The sequence below is a fragment of the Gracilinanus agilis genome, chromosome 2, assembly GCF_016433145.1.
Source record: "Gracilinanus agilis isolate LMUSP501 chromosome 2, AgileGrace, whole genome shotgun sequence".
NCBI lineage: Eukaryota > Metazoa > Chordata > Mammalia > Didelphimorphia > Didelphidae > Gracilinanus > Gracilinanus agilis.
This window is the reverse complement of record NC_058131.1, coordinates 670,622,663-670,639,511: the sequence shown is the minus strand read 5'-3', so window position 1 is coordinate 670,639,511 and position 16,849 is coordinate 670,622,663. Positions and strand designations below refer to the sequence as shown.

General features: G+C 37.9%; 1 protein-coding gene across 2 annotated transcripts in view; it reads left to right on the top strand.

The window, feature by feature from the left end:
• Window positions 1-16,849, top strand: part of VCL (vinculin) — a 111,721-nt gene that overhangs the window by 63,968 nt on the left and 30,904 nt on the right. For both annotated transcript variants that reach the window (XM_044659056.1, XM_044659055.1), the window contains exons 6-10: window positions 2,555-2,715; window positions 10,537-10,627; window positions 12,484-12,631; window positions 15,234-15,387; window positions 16,072-16,247. In XM_044659056.1, the coding sequence (XP_044514991.1) occupies window positions 2,555-2,715; window positions 10,537-10,627; window positions 12,484-12,631; window positions 15,234-15,387; window positions 16,072-16,247 (730 nt within the window). The remainder of the gene's footprint in view (window positions 1-2,554; window positions 2,716-10,536; window positions 10,628-12,483; window positions 12,632-15,233; window positions 15,388-16,071; window positions 16,248-16,849) is intronic.

The following is a 16,849-nucleotide window of genomic DNA, read 5'->3' as shown; positions in this document are numbered from 1 at the left end:
GCCCCCATTTGAATCTCTCTTAAAGAACCAAATGCTGCTTGCTTTTCCCTTTAAGTATATAGTAAATTCAGCATGTAACTTTCAAAGCAATCCTCCTTGTCTGTGTTTCTTTTTGGCTTTCCTTCTATTTTCTCTCCTTTAAAAAAAAATGTTTTCATAGCACATGCTCTGAACCTCATTGTCCCAGGTCTCATTAGCACTGACAGGTTGGGTATTTCTTATCCCTCTGAGTCTAGGATCATAAAAGGGTTGAAGGGTGGTTTTCTTTTTTTTTTTAAACATTTATTAATATTTATTTTTTAGAAAAGTTAACATGGTTTCATAATTCATGCTCTTACTTTCCCCTTCACCCCCCGAGATCTCCCCCCCCCCCATGCTGGATGTGTATTTCCACTGGTTTTAACATGTGTCATTGATCAAGACCTATTTCCAAATTGTTGATAGTTGCATTGGTGTGGTAGTTTCGAGTCTACATCCCCAATCATGTCCGCCTCAACGCATGTGTTCAAGCAATTGTTTTTCTTCTGTGTTTTCAGTCCCACAGTTCTTCCTCTGAATGTGGGTAGCATTCTTTTCCATAAATCCCTCAGAATTGTCCTGGGTCATTGCATTGCTGCTAGTATAGAAGTCCATTACATTCTATTTTACCACAGTGTATCAGTCTCTGTGTACAATGTTCTTCTGGCTCTGCTCCTTTTGCTCTGCATCAATTCCTGGAAGTCTTTCCAGTTCACATGGAATTCCTCCAGTTTATTATTCCTTTGAGCACAATAGTATTCCATCACCAGCATATACCACAATTTGTTCAGCCATTCCCCAATTGAAGGACATACCCTCATTTTCCAGTTTTTTGCCACCACAAAAAGCATGGCTATAAATATTTTTGAACAAGTCTTTTTATCTATGATCTCTTTGGGGTACAAAGCCAACAATGGTATGGCTGGATCAAAGGACAGGCATTCTTTTATAGCCCTTTGAGCATAGTTCCAAATTGCCATCCAGAATGGTTGGATCAGTTCACAACGCCACCAGCAATGCATTAATGTCCCAGTTTTGCCACATCCCCTCCAGCATTCATTACTCTCCCCTTCTTCATTTTAGCCAATCTGCTAGGTGTGAGGTGATACCTCAGAGTTGTTTTGATTTGCATTTCTCTAATTATTTAGAACACTTTCTCATGTGCTTATTGATACTTTTGATTTCTTTCTGAAATTGCCTATTCATGTCTCTTGCCCATTTATCAATTGGGGAATGGCTTGATTTTTTTATACAATTCGTTTAACTCCTTGTATATTTGAGTAATTAGACCCCTGTCAGAGTTTTTTGTTATAAAAATTTTTTCCCAATTTGTTGTTTCCTGAAGGGTGGTTTTCTAATGTTATAGCCCATGAGCCCATAATGGTATATTTCTCCCATGATTATCAGTTAGCTACACTGACATAATTAGTTTTTAGAAAGGGGTATTTTACTAAGTTGGTATAGTAGGAATAGTTGGTACAAAACATCTTCCCCCAAAAGCCTGGCACACTCTTCTACCAGTACACATAGACTCTAGGGCTGTGTTGGTGAACCTATGGCATATGTGCCAGAGGGGGCTGCTCCCCTTCCCCTCTCCATGGGCACCCGAGAACATTTTTCACATCACTCGCCCTTGGCCCAATTGCCCAATGGGAGCATTTCCTCCCTTCCCTGTCTGGGGTAAAGTGGGGGACTGACACGCAGGTGAGGGTGCAGTTTGGGTACTCGGGCTCTAAAAGGTTCACCATCACTGGTATAAGAATAAGTGTAAGGAGCAAGCATGAAGAGAAAAGATGTAGTCACTTGGTTCAGATGAACTATAACCTTGGGTTTAAATACAATTGATATAATTATCAGATACTTGAAAGATTATAGAAAATCAGAGAGCTATTACAGGATTGGGGAAGAGCAAATGTTTTTCTGATTTTCAAAAATAGGAAAACACTGGAATCTATGGTCTATACACCAGTGAAGTTTGTCTTTGATTTCTGACAAGTCTGTTAGGCTCTAGAGCGTCTAGTAAAGCAAGTGATAATCACAGTCATGACAGATAACTCTTATCACTTTTTTTGGATGTTTATTATTCTGTTCCTTGAAGGGAATACTATAGATGCAGTTTACCTAGATCTTAGCAAAACATTTGCCAAAACCATCTCTCAGTATGATCTTGTGTGGCACATGACACTGATATAATGAGATGAATCTTTGCCTTCTTTCCATGTGAACTTCAACTGGTTAGGAGCAGGGTTCTCTGGCTTTCTGAGGAGGCTTGAGTACTCTGTGGCTGTTAGTTTTAAGTCATTTGTACTGAATTATTCCCTTCATTTATAAGTAGTTATAATGACATTTTGTGTGTTTAGTCCTCTTCTGATGAGGTATTTCTGGATTGGAAATTTTGGTTTACTTTACTTCTTTTTCTTTTCTTTTTTTTATGATGATTGTACAAACTTAATGTCTTCTGCACATATTGCAGCTAATCTTATACAAAGAAACTGAATTTCAGGTGTAATTTCTAACTTCTAGTGTGTTTTTACAGCTATGAAGATTTTTGTAACTACCAGAAATGCAAACAACCAAGGTATTGAAGAAGCTTTGAAAAACCGAAACTTTACAGTGGAAAAGATGAGCACAGAAATTAATGAGATCATCCGAGTGTTACAGCTTACTTCCTGGGATGAAGATGCGTGGGCCAGCAAGGTAAGCATGAATTTGGGAGAAAACTGGTGACCAGTCCTGATGAGGTGGGGGGTGGGAGGGAAGGGCTTGTTAATGACATATCAGGTATTTATTGAGGTAACTTTTTTTGCTTTGGGGCCAGCTACTTCTTTTTGACCAAAATAGAATACACATATAGCCTGGAGTAATGTTCCATATACTTCAACTTGTTTAACTCGGGTCAGGACTCTTTGGTTTCTTGGATGGGCGAATGCTTTTCTAATGGGTACTACCTTTAGGGAAGGATGGATGAAAGAATCCTAATTTTGGCAATGGTTCTTATACCACTTTTTACTGGTTGGTATTGTCAGGAAGCACCATGATGGTCTGAGTAAAGGCCAAGCTTGACTATGAGATCTCTTTGAAAGGAACCTTTTATATAGGTATGCATTGAAAAATAAACCTGATAATAGCCTACCTGAGGCTCCCTGTAAGTCATATTTGGGGGGGAAAGTTCAGCCTATATTTGAACCATTATAAGAAGTTAAATCAGGATTATTCTACTCAGAAACCTCATGGAAAACTTCTTCCCCACTAACCTTTGCTCTTGAGACAATGATGGAGAAATTTTGGCATGTATTCCTTTGATCCTAGGAGAAAAGATATAAAACTCAACTGGGAAGTTTATTTTCATATAATCTTTAGTTTTAGGAGTTTTCCAGTCTCCTTTTTTCTCTTTATCTTGAACCTATTCTTGATTGTAGGGAGATATTTCCCCTGACTCTACCAGCTATGGCCTTGTGCTGTGGATTGGCCTGTTTCTTCCTATAGGGACCGATACCTATGAGGCATCTGGTCTGGGAACTCTAGGAACTTGATTGCACTCTTCTGGGTGACATAGAAATGGGTGAGTGGAGCCCAGGCTGGTAAAGCCAGATTCTTGTTACTCAGACCAGCACTCCCAATGCTTACTTCACAACAAATGTTTTTGACCAGGGTCTGGTAGCCTGCCAGTGGTACAATTAAATCGAGAATATCATAGCCCAATTCCCTGCTGGAATTGCTAACCTTTTCCTTAATGGTACCATTTCTTTCCTCTGCCAGGCAGGGCCTGCTCTCCCTCCAGTGATGAGCCAAATGAAACTTAACAGGCTAGGCTAATTTTACCTGGAGCTTTGTCTAAGGAGGTAGTGTTTGTTTATTGATATGAGAGTCTCACACAATTCTTAATTAGATTATAGCTAATCTCTATATTGAAACCATTGATATCCTTTAGAGTTAATTTAGCTTAGCCTTAGAAGCACTTTACTGTTTTGACTTCACTGTTATGACTTCTTTCTGCCTTTTGTTTTTGTTCTTATGTTTGTTTTATTATTTTCTCACCTTTAGAAGGTAAGCTTTCTTCTGCCATCTAGTCAATTTTTTGCCTTATTTTTGGCTAAAAGAGAAAAAGCATGTCTGTGAGGGTTTGTGTCTTGTGCTGGCTGTGTGCAGTGCCTCCTTCCATGTGCCAGTCTGTGACACTGTGCTGAGTACGCTTTAGAATGCTCTTTAATGAGGATCTGGGGCTGCAGAAATCTAGGCAGTTCTAATCTGTGTGTTTAAGTCACTTAAGAAACAAAGAAAAAGCAGCACTGGTCAGCCTCTGGGTTTGGTGGACACTTCTGGAGACGGTTCCTGCTTCCTGTTTTGGTTGTTTTTTGTCACTCATTCATTGTAAGAGTACAGGCCTACATGGGAGAACTGGGTGACACTGAGGTGAAAATTCCCTCCAGCCATTTATTTTACTTCTTACTTTTAATTCTTCCCTCATCATTTTCTTCTGTGAGGTCTGGAGTATTGCTTTGCTCAAGGTCTATCACTCTAGTTTTAAGATGTGATTGATGGGGCCTGGAAGCAGCACTGTTGAGTGTTTACATTACTGGGTTTGGATCAGCAAGACCTGCCTTCACATATCATCTCTGAGACTTACTTGCTCCATCTAGCCTAGGCAAGCCACTTAACCCAACCCTAGGACTTATCTACTAAGATAGGGTTGGGATGCTGCTGGAGAAAATCCTGTTCTCCACCCTGAATTAGTTGTAGAGATTTAATGAATTCATCTTTTGCAGAATAAAATTGGTGGAATCAAATGAGCACCTAAAACTCTTGTGCTTAGTTTTAACCTGGCCTTCAGCACTCAATAGTAATTGTAGTAATATCAGAGAAAGGATGTTTCTAGATTTTGATTGAGCTATGAACATCCTAGATCTCTGTTCTAGAAGAAGGAATCCAACCAGTCTTAATTTCTCCTGCCTTGGTAGTTCCAAGTTCTGTCTCTCTGACTCTCATTCTTAACTTTTCTGATTCCTCAAGGTAGCAGATGTGTGTGTGCGGGAGAGGGGTGGGTGGGGGGAAAGAAAAGCAGATCTCATAATCTCCAATCTATCTTTTCCCAAGTAGTCATAGGAAGGAATAAGACGTTGTCCCTGCTACATATTGTATGGTGAAAGTCTAATCTTGTGCTGATGTGGAAAGAATCAGAGTGAAATTGCCCAAGCTAATTGTGGTGGAGAAATGAAATGTGGAATGATAAAGAATGAATTGGACCTACTGATCTCATTCATGGATGTCATCATGGACAAAAAAAATGTTTATAGAAATTTTTAGTGGTATTTTCCCCTTTGATGTAGTTCCTTTACATGGAAGATGGTGAATAGTAAATGTACATTTACTACGTTTGATATCTTTCATCTCTGCCCCACCCCCCAAAAAAGAATTAACGTTCTCTTGCCATACTTGCTGCCTGCTTCTCCAATGCAGGCTCCTCCTGGATATTGATGACTTCCAAAAAGTGGGAAAAAAATTATTGGGGGGGTAAAAGTAAGTTTTTCCCAATGAACTCGTTTTTAGGAAGTCTACTAACGTTAATTGTTTTGCCTTTGAATCTGAACAGATGATAATGCTAGGAATTTTCAAAAGATTTCCCAGGCTGACATCATCAGTCTTAATAAAACTGAGCAGTCACTCAAGTTCTGTCGTTTACTGATAGCTCCATGTTGGACAATATGGTTAAATTTGTTGAAACATGAGTCAAATTCAACTCTTTGAAACTTCTCTGCTCCAACCACTCTCATATTCATTAAGATTCATCTGAGTGCTGCTAGTTTTTGTTGTGATTAGGTTAACTGATGCTAGGAGGAAAGAGGAAGTGAGGAAAGAAGACCCTGCAGACCCTTTTGCTGGGCTCACCCACTTGAGGCTCTTGAATGCTATTACATAGAGTCCTTTGCTCAGTCCTTTGTCATGCTAGGGTTCCTCCTACTAGGCTCTTTACTGGCTAAATGTGGTGATAAAGATAGTGGCCTACCAGACTTTACTTAATTCTACATGTTACCAAAGGTGGAACTATCAGCTACAAACTGCATCACTAGAATATTTGTTTACTGCAGAGATTAAAGATCTGAGGGCCAAATTCTATATAACTCCCTCCCCTTAAAAATAGAGGAGTGTATAGGTTTCTCTGAACCATTTAGTATTTTTCATTAGAAACACTGTTATACAAATTTTACCACTAGGAATTCGAGTTAATTGTTCATTTGTTTTGTTTTTTTCACAAAAATAAAAACATTACAAATGTTAGAGAAATTGTTTTTTCCCCTCAGACTTGCTCTGAATATCTAGTTGTAGGATCTTATTATTTACATGCTGACTATTATAAGAACTCATTCTAGCCTAAGAATATTCTTTTCAACAAGTCTCTTTGTTTTTTTCTTTTTAGCCTAATTTTTTTGAGTAAGACTGGATGGAGAGGTATTGGTCTAGGGCCAGGATGACTGGTAGTAGGTTGAATGGGGAGGTAGAGTGGTCATAAGGGGCCCTCCTTTTGCCCATTTGTCAGGCATGTGTGGGGTCCTGATGCTGTCTCTGAGTTCAGTCCTTCTTGGTTATTTTGAATGAAGCCATTTCTATTTAAAAGTGGTTCTAAAGCTGAAAGTGAGTTTCATTGTTACTGGAAAGATATTTCAAAGAGTTTCTTTATGTCTTCTACTTTTTGTTAAATGGGAACAATGCCAGACTGCCACAGATTTTCCTTCTTTTAATACTTACATGTTCATATAAGGAATTTTTGGTAAAGAGAAGAAAAACCAGCTAAAAGGATCCTGCATATATTTCAGCCTTCCTATGAGTAGGTACTGACAGGAAGCTGAAGGATGTGGGTGGAAGATAATTGGATGCAATTGTAGCTTTTTATTTTACTTAATTAGAAATCAAGCTAGCTAGTATTCAGATCTACCTTCCAAGTACATCTCATAATTTTCATCTTCTGACATTGCCATTCTTCCATTATATTTGGATTCATATCTTCTATCTAAATACAACTATACTTCTTATACAATGCCACTGTGAGAAATGTTGCCCCATAAATGGAACATAATATTCTTGGGAGCTTGAAACACTAAGACCTTGAGATACTTCTCTTTTAAAAAATTAACATTTGAAAATGTGTTCTTTTCAAGTGACTATGGTAAAAACTATATGTAATCGCCAAACATCTGCCCCTTTGGGAGCTTTGTAAACCAAGTGAAATTCTCAGCTTCAGTTGTCTCCTTTCAAATTTGCCTATGTGAGAGAAAAGAAGCCTCTCTTAATTTGAACATCTTGATGATGCCATCTCTCCCACTCAGTTGTAAATTACTCATTTTATGAGTATGATATTCTTCCCATCTTTCTTCCAGCATGTGCACTCTTCTACTTTGTTAAGAGAAAAATAAAAAGTTTTGGAAGGGACTATCTCTAGAGCCCATTGTTATTTCCTTGGGGTTCAGCTGTTTGTTTTTAAAGGCAGTAGATACAGAAAGCAGTCATCTAGGTCACTGATGATCAAGTGATGGAAATTTGACATGTAGAGATGAATAATTCAAGTCAATGTTTTTATGTAGTTATGTGTTTGAAGCTAAAGTTAGGAAAAATCTTTAAGCTATCAGTATCTCAAGGGTCAATTGAATCAGCATGAGGAGGAGGGCTCTCAGAGCTCTCAGCCCCCAGACCATCTGGTAAACTAGTAACAACCCAGAAAATAAGCCAAAAATAGCATCAAGGAAGGACTGAAGTTTAAGAGGGTATCCCAACTTCCCAGAAAACAGAGTCTACCTATAATCAGATAGGAAAAATGAGCAAACAACCAAAAAAAGCACCTAACTCTAAAGAATTTTTGTGGAGACAAAGAGCAAGGTGCAGACCCAGAAGGGGACAGCAAAGATACTGGAGTGGTTTGCCATTCCCTTCTCCAGTGGATTTAAGGTAAATAGGTTTAAATGACTTGCTCATTCACATTGCTCATAAGTGTCTGAGGCTGGATTTAAACTCAAGTCTTCCTGAACACAGGATTAGCTATCTACTGAGCTACCTAGTTACCAAAGAACCTTAGTGATGGTGTATTTCAACCTTCTTCTTCTTCTTTTTTTTTTAAATGATGAATAAACTGAGGCTAGGGCTGTTTGAGATTACATGATTTCTCCCTAGGTCTCATAGTAAATTAATGGCAGACTTAAGACCCAGGCCTCCTCCCTTCCAGTCCAGTGTCCTTTTCAGTGTCCTGCTGTCTTCAAAAGCTAAAGTGGACCTTGGTAGCAGCTCATATTATCACTCCTGGTCCTCAGGAGGATTATGAATTTATAATGGAATTGAGATATAGCTTACCTTTTTATTAGGAATGAAAAAAGAGGACTTGCTGTGTACCTGAAGAGTGGAAACAGGATTAGAAAAATGATTTTAAAATTATTTTAAAAAACAAAGCTTAAAGGGCAGCTGGGTAGCTCAGTGGAGTAAGAGTCAGGCCTAGAGATGGGAGGTCCTAGGTTCAAACCCGGCCTCAGCCACTTCCCAGCTGTGTGACCCTGGGCAAGTCACTTGACCCCCATTGCCCACCCTTACCAATCTTCCACCTATGAGACAATACACCGAAGTACAAGGGTTTAAAAACAAAAACAAAAACAAAAACAAAGCTTAAAGCATTTTACCAGTAACTATTAGTAATGTATTAATAATTACTAATCAATTCATTAATCATGGCCCTATTCAAACTCCAGCCTCTGCCTGCCAGCGTTTGTTGGGAGTAGTGTAGCTTATTGAAAATAATGGTTACTTTAAGAAATTGTTTAATCCACTTTTATCACCAATTCAGACAATTTTGGCCCTCTGTAATTAGTTTTAATGAGTGAGACTTTGCTCTGGATGATCACAGTGTTATAAGTATGTGCTCTGGTATGCTGCCTGATGTTGGAGGGAGGCACTGTGTGGGGATAGCAAACCTGAGTTGTTAATTTGGAAAGAGGATAGTAAGACATTAGGCCCCCCAGCCTAACTTCAGCAATGTCAAGTGTGTCTGTGCCTGTGCGGTCAGCTCACTCATACATGGCCTCTGTGTGGGCAGTGCCCCCATGTGGTAAGAGCTTTGGGAACCACAGCGACAGTTAAAGCACAAGGAAGGGTAAAGATTTTTCACATTCTCAGGAATTTCTAGGATTGTTTGGGTGCTTTGAAGGAGCTACAGTAGCAAAGAAAGGGGATTTAAAATTGGAAACTGCTTTTTGAGATATTAAAGATGGCTTTAAATGTGATTTGTCAGTATTCTTTAAAAAAGAGCATGGAAGATGTTCTTATTATTCTGGATAGAAAACCCCTAATATTTGTACATTCAAATTCATTACTTTCCACATGAATGGAAAACTTCCTTCAGTACTTTAGAGATCTCTGATTATATCTGTAGAGTCTCCCTCCATTCATATAGATTGTAGCTTCTATCCAGCACCTGGGCAACTGGGTGCTGCAGTAGATGGAGCACTAGGCTCGGAATTGGGAAGACCTCAGTCCAAATACTGCCTTAGACATTTCCTGGTGCCTAAGTGTCATTATTACTACTTGTTGTCATCAATAATAAGAACAGTATTAACTTTTTTCTAACAATTACTAGGAGTCATTCACAGAGCTAAGCACTCTACTGTGATCTCATTTGATCTTTGCAGCAGTCTTGGGAAGTCAGTGCTATTGTTGTCTTCATTTTATAGATGAAAAAACTGATGCAAAGAGGATTTAAGTAACTTGACCAAGTCACCTAACTAGTATATGTTGCTGGGCTTGAACTTAAGCCTTACTGACTTCAGGCCAGGCAATCTATCCACTGATGAGAGCAATAAATTGAAATCTCATCCTTGGGGTTAGGGGAAAGGAATCAGTGGTAGATGGGATTAGGGGGTGAGGAGATAGGGAGAGAGTATGTAAAGAATTGGGATCTTAAATGCCCTTTCTCATACATTCTTCCACAAAAACTTTCCACAATAGTTCAGCATTTTCTTTTGTAGAATTTGATATTTGAAATAAACTGTTAATACTTTTAACTTTTATGAACCACTGATTTAGAGTTCTTGTGGTTTCATTAAAGCAGAGTGGAGGAGCATGATTGGCTTTTATGTGTGTTTTAAAGGCAAGATGTAAAAGAAAAGTATCCTAACGAGTCTTCACTGTGATTGGAAGGGCTTTTACCATCAGGACTGTACAAGATGAATATTATAGGATGGGAAGACTGTTAATGAGGATCGTGTCAGCGGGTTCTCTTTTTGACACAGAAATGAAAAATCTTTTGGCTTCAGGGATGTTGGCAGTAAGGGAAAGGAAGAAATTGAATGTAATTAACAGCAGATTTGCATGCCAGGTATGCTGCATTTTGAGGACTGAAGTCAGAATTGTTGTGTGAGCGGCATCTTTAAAAACTAGAGCTAATGCAGGAGTTTCTCGCTATTTTATGTTTTTGCTGCATCTGTCTACTTTGTAGTCTATTATTATAATTTTTGCAAGAAAATAACTAGGAATTTCTCTTCAAAGGACACTGAAGCCATGAAGAGAGCTTTGGCCTCCATTGATTCTAAATTGAACCAGGCCAAAGGTTGGCTCCGCGATCCCACTGCCGCGCCAGGTAAGAATTTGTTTATCCTTTTGAAGCTTTTACAAAAATTCTTACTATTTGTACATTAAGCCCAATATTTCCACCCAAATGGAGAACTTCCTTCAGGAATCTCTTAATTATGTCTGTATTTTTTTTTATTGTGTCTATATTTTATTATCTGTTAATTATATCTTCCAGATTAGATTTTAGCTGCTCTGTAGTACCTATGCAACTAATGACACATAGGATAGAGCTCCTGACCAGGAGCCAGGAAGCCCTGAGGTCAAATCCTGCCTCAGGCATTTATTAGCTGTGTGACCTTGGGCAAGTCATTTAACCTCTCAGCCTCAGTTTTCTCATCTATGAATTGGAAATAAGATCTTACTTCCAAGGGTTGTCATGAAGACCAAATGAGAAATGTTTTGTAAACCTTGAAATACCATCTAAGTGCTAGCTGTTCTATGTACTATATGGTAGATGGTCTTTAAGAGCAGCTGTCTGAAAGTTTCATTATACTGTGGCCAAATCTGGTAATAAGTGTTTCCAGATCTTCCCAGGCTGGTGCTCAAACAATAGATTTGGTTTATAAGTAGGCCAGAACTCTTTTAAGCAAGTTTGGTTGGAAGACTAATTTGATTGCCAGACTCAAATAATCCCAGTCATCTGAAATGTAGCCTCTTAGACTACAAAACTTTGCATGGGCTTTAGAGATCTCATATTTTAACTTATTAAGGATGAAGCCATGGCCCATGGTGGTGAATTGTCCTGTCACGTATAGGCAGCTGATAAGGGGTTGATCTGTCTCTAGAGCTCAGGCATCCTTCTTCCAAGGCCAGGATTCCTTCTTTCATTCACCTGAGACTTAGTTTTATTTCTTTCTCAGTTTCCCTTTATGGTGCCTGACACAAACACAGAATCAGTCCATCAACTCTCCACCATAGGAAAGGAATATAAAGTCTTATACTTGAGTCTATGGATTGTGAATCTGTACTGTGTATGAAATGAAGGTTAATGATTTGATAATCTTATTCCTCAGCAACCTGTAATCTTCCTGGATAGCCAAATAAGATGATGAGGGATCTATTAAAAGTAAACATCCTGATAGCAGCAAGAAGGGATGGCAGAGTTTGAGTGAGGAAACAGGAGATATACCAACTAGAAAAGACCAGTAGTGTGGTACTGTCTGATGTAAGAGTAAAATACCCTAAAGACCCAAAGGGTCTCTGTGGGTGTCATTGGATTATAATATAGTACGGTAAAATAATTGGTGTTTATAATGATGCCGTAGAGTTATCAAGGAAATATTCAATATATTCTGTTTACTGGGGCAGGATATTGCATATTTTAGAAAATGTTCTAGTGAAAACTTGTTGCTTCAATTATTTGGAGCATTAATTTATTTGAGCATTTGATTGCCTGATGATTCCAGAAAAATGGGACATGATTCTACCTCAAAAAAAAGTTGAAATCACATTAACTTTCCCATTTAGTTCTCCTTGTTCACTCTTCCTTTTTCCCCCTATTTCCATTAGGGAATGCATTATTCTACCTCTTAGATATAGGAAAGACAGTAGAAAGGTATAGAAAGTGGAGATTTCTGTCCCTAACTTTGCTTAAACTGTTGCTCTGATCTTATAATCCATATTCTTGACACAGGCTTTTTTATATTTCCAAGCGGCTTTGATTCTTAAGGACTTCTTTCAGAAATCTCTGTGGCTGCAGGGACACCATTTGGCTTTAAGCTATTGGATTTATTGCCTGATTTCCCCGAGTGCTAGTATTTTAAAAATACAACAACAAAGATTTATCTCTCAATGAATGAAGTGACTCGTGACACTAAACATGAAATACATCAGTGTGACTATTGAATATCTCTTTCCTGTTAGGAGATGCTGGGGAGCAAGCAATCAGGCAGATCTTGGATGAAGCTGGAAAAGTTGGTGAACTCTGTGCAGGGAAAGAACGCAGAGAGATCCTGGGAACCTGCAAAATGTTAGGGCAGATGACCGACCAAGTGGCTGAACATCGAGCCAGGTAACCCATTTCTTCTTTCAATGAGCAACTTCATGGAAGAATCCCAATAATAATTCCTTGATTATTTAGTTAAAGGCTTTTTAGCATAATTGGAAGTAAAGTTAATTTCAGTACAATTAATAGAAAAAGATAATTTTCCACAAACAACATGTTAACTCTTACACCGAGGTATATCAGCACTCCGTATATTGTAGACTTAATGCATGGTGGAAAAAATAGAGTTCAGAAAACAGTTGTCATAGAGTTTATATACCTTTAAAGTTATATGATTGTAGCTAAATCTCTTGTTAAAAACAAGTTTCTTAGCATATAACTGCTCAGTAATGAAGTTGATATGCAGCTCAGACTTCTTCACCTCTCAATGCAACTTGGAACTGAATTGACATTTGCTGGGACTTTTTCAGTTTCTGGATATAGATTTAGAGGAAAGTTTGTAAAAAGTAAAAACTGCATTATCTCTCCAAAGGCCAGAGAATGGGGGGAGTCTTAAGTCCTCTGTTAGAAAGAGGTTGGAAAAGACTGTAAAGAAAAATGACAATGGAATTACTTTCTTGGTTGTTCCCTTCTAAAGCAGTGTCCTTGTTACACTGGTTGGCATTTTTGGGTCATTGATTCTCAGACATTTTCCTGGACCCCATCCTGTCATCTTTCATTTGATTGGGTGACTATCTCAAGCTGCCTCCCTACAGCTTTTGGCATTAAAGGGAGAAAAAAAAACTATAAACCTGAATATAACTCCATTTTTCTATGGAACAAAAACCATTATAAAGCAATTCCTTTTTGGAGCACTTCCAAAGGGGTATCTAGCTACTGAAGATCAAGAAGGTTCTTCTTATAAGACAGTTTCATCCATAAGGCAATGATCTGGGATGAAACCCTAAAACAGGGCAAATTTAAATACTGATTTGGTTATCAGAATGCCCTGAAAAATAATATAGAATGTCATCAAACTGGGGCTAGAGACCATCTTAGATATTACACATATTTGGAAATATAGTCATTACAAGTCTTTGCTTTACTTCATTTATATAATAGAACCAATTGTTCTGTGCCTTAAAAGGAGTGGAGGACAGGAACATAATTGTAACCTCATAAATCTTAGCAAGCCTTTTTAAAAAATTTTTTTACTTTTGTGTCATGAATGTAAATGGAATTTTGTAGAAAGGATGAAAGCAAGTTTTTTTTCCCCTGTCCTGAGCAAATGCTCAGAAGGTTTGGCAGAATTATGAGCTTCCCTTCCTCTCGCTAATATCTATCTTCACAGACTTCATCTCCCCAAAAGAAGATATTGATGTGGAGTTCTCAAAGGTGGCTTTTTGTGGTTAAGTGTGTTCTTTTACTCTTTAATCAATAAAAAGAGAGAGAGACTAAAAATACTGAGTGATCTAATTGTTATAGAAGGAAAAATAGAAAATATCAAGGTTCTTTAATCTAGAAAGATGAAAGCTTAGAGGATTGATTTGAAGGATTGGAATTTAAATCATAAAAACTATCCCCAAATCCTGGGATAATACAACATACCTTATTCCCTCTTCCCCACATTTTTGAATGAAAGAATGTACTATTTTACACAATAGATAATACATTTTTAGAACACACTAATAAGGTTCCAAACAAGGTGTGATAATTTCATAATGACAGATTCATAATAAATTATCAAGTGAAGCCATCCTGGTATAATTGTACCACCCTAGGAAATATTAACAAGTTTTCTTGTTGGAGAAGATGGAACTAGATGGACCAAAGGTCTGAAACAGTCTGGTAGTTCTTACTTGAAAAATTCCCTTGGATATGCCAAATGTGACTACTCTTTAGCTTAATTTTCCAGAAAAGAAATCCTCTCCTTTGAATGTGGGGCCGTTTGACATGTTCATTGTTTTATCTTATGTTAACAGCACTAGTAAGTTGTAAGAAAATATAAGTTGAATAATTAGTTCTTTAGGAAGCAGCTATCTTAGTGGAAATAACTTGACCTTAAATCCACTTGATGTTGTCCTTAGTTTCCCATATCACATGCTTAATTTTCTTTAACTACATGTCTCCCCCTAGACGGACTACTTGACATGCTTAAGATGCATAGAAGCAGAATGTGGAGATTTTAAAGTGAAATTATTGGCTACTTAATGTATCAGAAAACTGAGGAACTCTGGAAATGTACACTCACTAATAATGTTGGAAAGCATACATTTCTCAAGAGTGTGCTGCTATGGTAATATAGGCCAGTATAATTGGGAACACAATTTTCTTTAAAGTTTAGAGTGGATTATGTAGTATTCGCCAAGAGAAACTTATTTCTTAATGTTTCAAGGTTTTTGTGATGATTTCTGTTGTAGCGCCAGTTTTCTAAGCAGCTCTACTTCTCCTCTGAGCTAATGATGATTCTTAAAAACAGCAGAGAAAGCAGATGCCTTGGTTTGTTTATGCCTATGTGCTCTTCCAGATTTATTGAAGAAGGGAAAGGATACAAGGACATGAACAAATAACTTGTACTTTTCTGTGGGGTGGAACATGTTGCTACTGCCTTTTTGAGGGCGTACAAGACAGTCTCTCTCTCTCTCTCTCTCTCTCTCTCTCTCTCTCTCTCTCTCTCTCTCCTGAATAGAGGACAAGGAGCCACTCCCATGGCCATGCAGAAAGCCCAGCAGGTGTCCCAGGGTCTAGATATGCTCACGGCAAAGGTGGAAAACGCAGCACGAAAACTGGAGGCCATGACAAATTCAAAACAAAGCATCGCAAAGAAGATTGATGCTGCTCAGGTACAGAAGATGGTCTGGGGTGGTAGTGGTGGGCAGCGTTCATCCCAGAAATGTCCCAAACTGTCTTCTCTCTCTTACTCAAAGATGATCAGGAGATGATAATTTATCTTGTGGTCAGTTCTGACCAGAGGCAGGTGCTCCCATTCAGTAACAGAAGGTTAACTTTGAAAAGTCCACACCTAAGCCTAATGCTTTGATATTTCAGATCTTTCTTTGGAGCAGTTGGTACTATAAAAGGCATAAAAAGAATATGGCTTTGATGTTGAATAGAGGAGACATATGATCTTTTATTCTAGGAGCTGTATCTATATTTGATAAAGAAGCACTTATCAGGGGCAAACAAATGTAAAATGTATGTGACTGCAGAATTAATGAGACTCAACTGACCCAAAGACATGTTACCTCTTGTACTGAAAATACTGTATACTCTTTGAAGAGGAATGGCACTATTTTTTTCCTTGAAAATAAGAGAGATTGACTGACTTTTAGCAGATGTAACACTGTATAAAAAAAAGATCATTGTTTTTAAAAATTACTGTGCTTGTAACTGTGAAAATACGTCCAATAGTCTTACTAACACTGTTCACAAAGTATAGTAGTTGGGTCTTGTGATACATTAAATAGTTCACTGCCAACTTCATTCTTTGTTGGTTTGGTTTTTTTTGGCCATTTCTTTATATGAAGAATTGGCTTGCAGATCCAAATGGGGGCCCTGAAGGAGAAGAACAGATTCGAGGTGCTTTAGCCGAAGCTCGGAAAATTGCAGAATTGTGTGATGATCCTAAGGAAAGAGAAGACATTTTGCGTTCCCTTGGAGAAATCTCTGCTCTGACTTCTAAATTGTCAGATCTTCGGAGACAGTATGTAATGATTTTTCATTTGAGAAAGATTTAATGTTTGATTAATACATGTACATAAGCTTTTTCAAAATTAAGTCATTTCCTTCTAAACAAAACCTATTATTCAATGGACACAACAAAGTTACCCCTATACATCCCCAGACCCTGTAAATAATTAAGCAAAACAACTTGACAAAGTGGTTGTGAATGATTAGATATGCAACTTCTGTTATTCACTGTTTGATAAATGAGGAGCACATTTGGTAATTTTTTTTTTTAATTTTCACACTATTTTATTTTTTTAGGATATTTTTCTATGGTTACATGATTTATGTTCTCTCCTTCCTCTCTTCCCTCCCCTGTCCTGGAGCTGACAAGCAGTTCCATTGGTTTATATATTTCTTATTACTCAAAATCTACTTCTGTATTATTCATAGTTATAATAGAGTAATCTTTAAAAACCCACAACCCCCAAATCATATACCCATATAATCAAGTGATAAATCATATGTTTTTCTTCTGCATTTCCACTCTCACAGTTCTTTCTCTCAATGTGGATAGTGTGCTTTTTCATAAGTCCCTCTGAATTGTTCTTGATCATTGCATTGCTGCTAGTAGCAAAG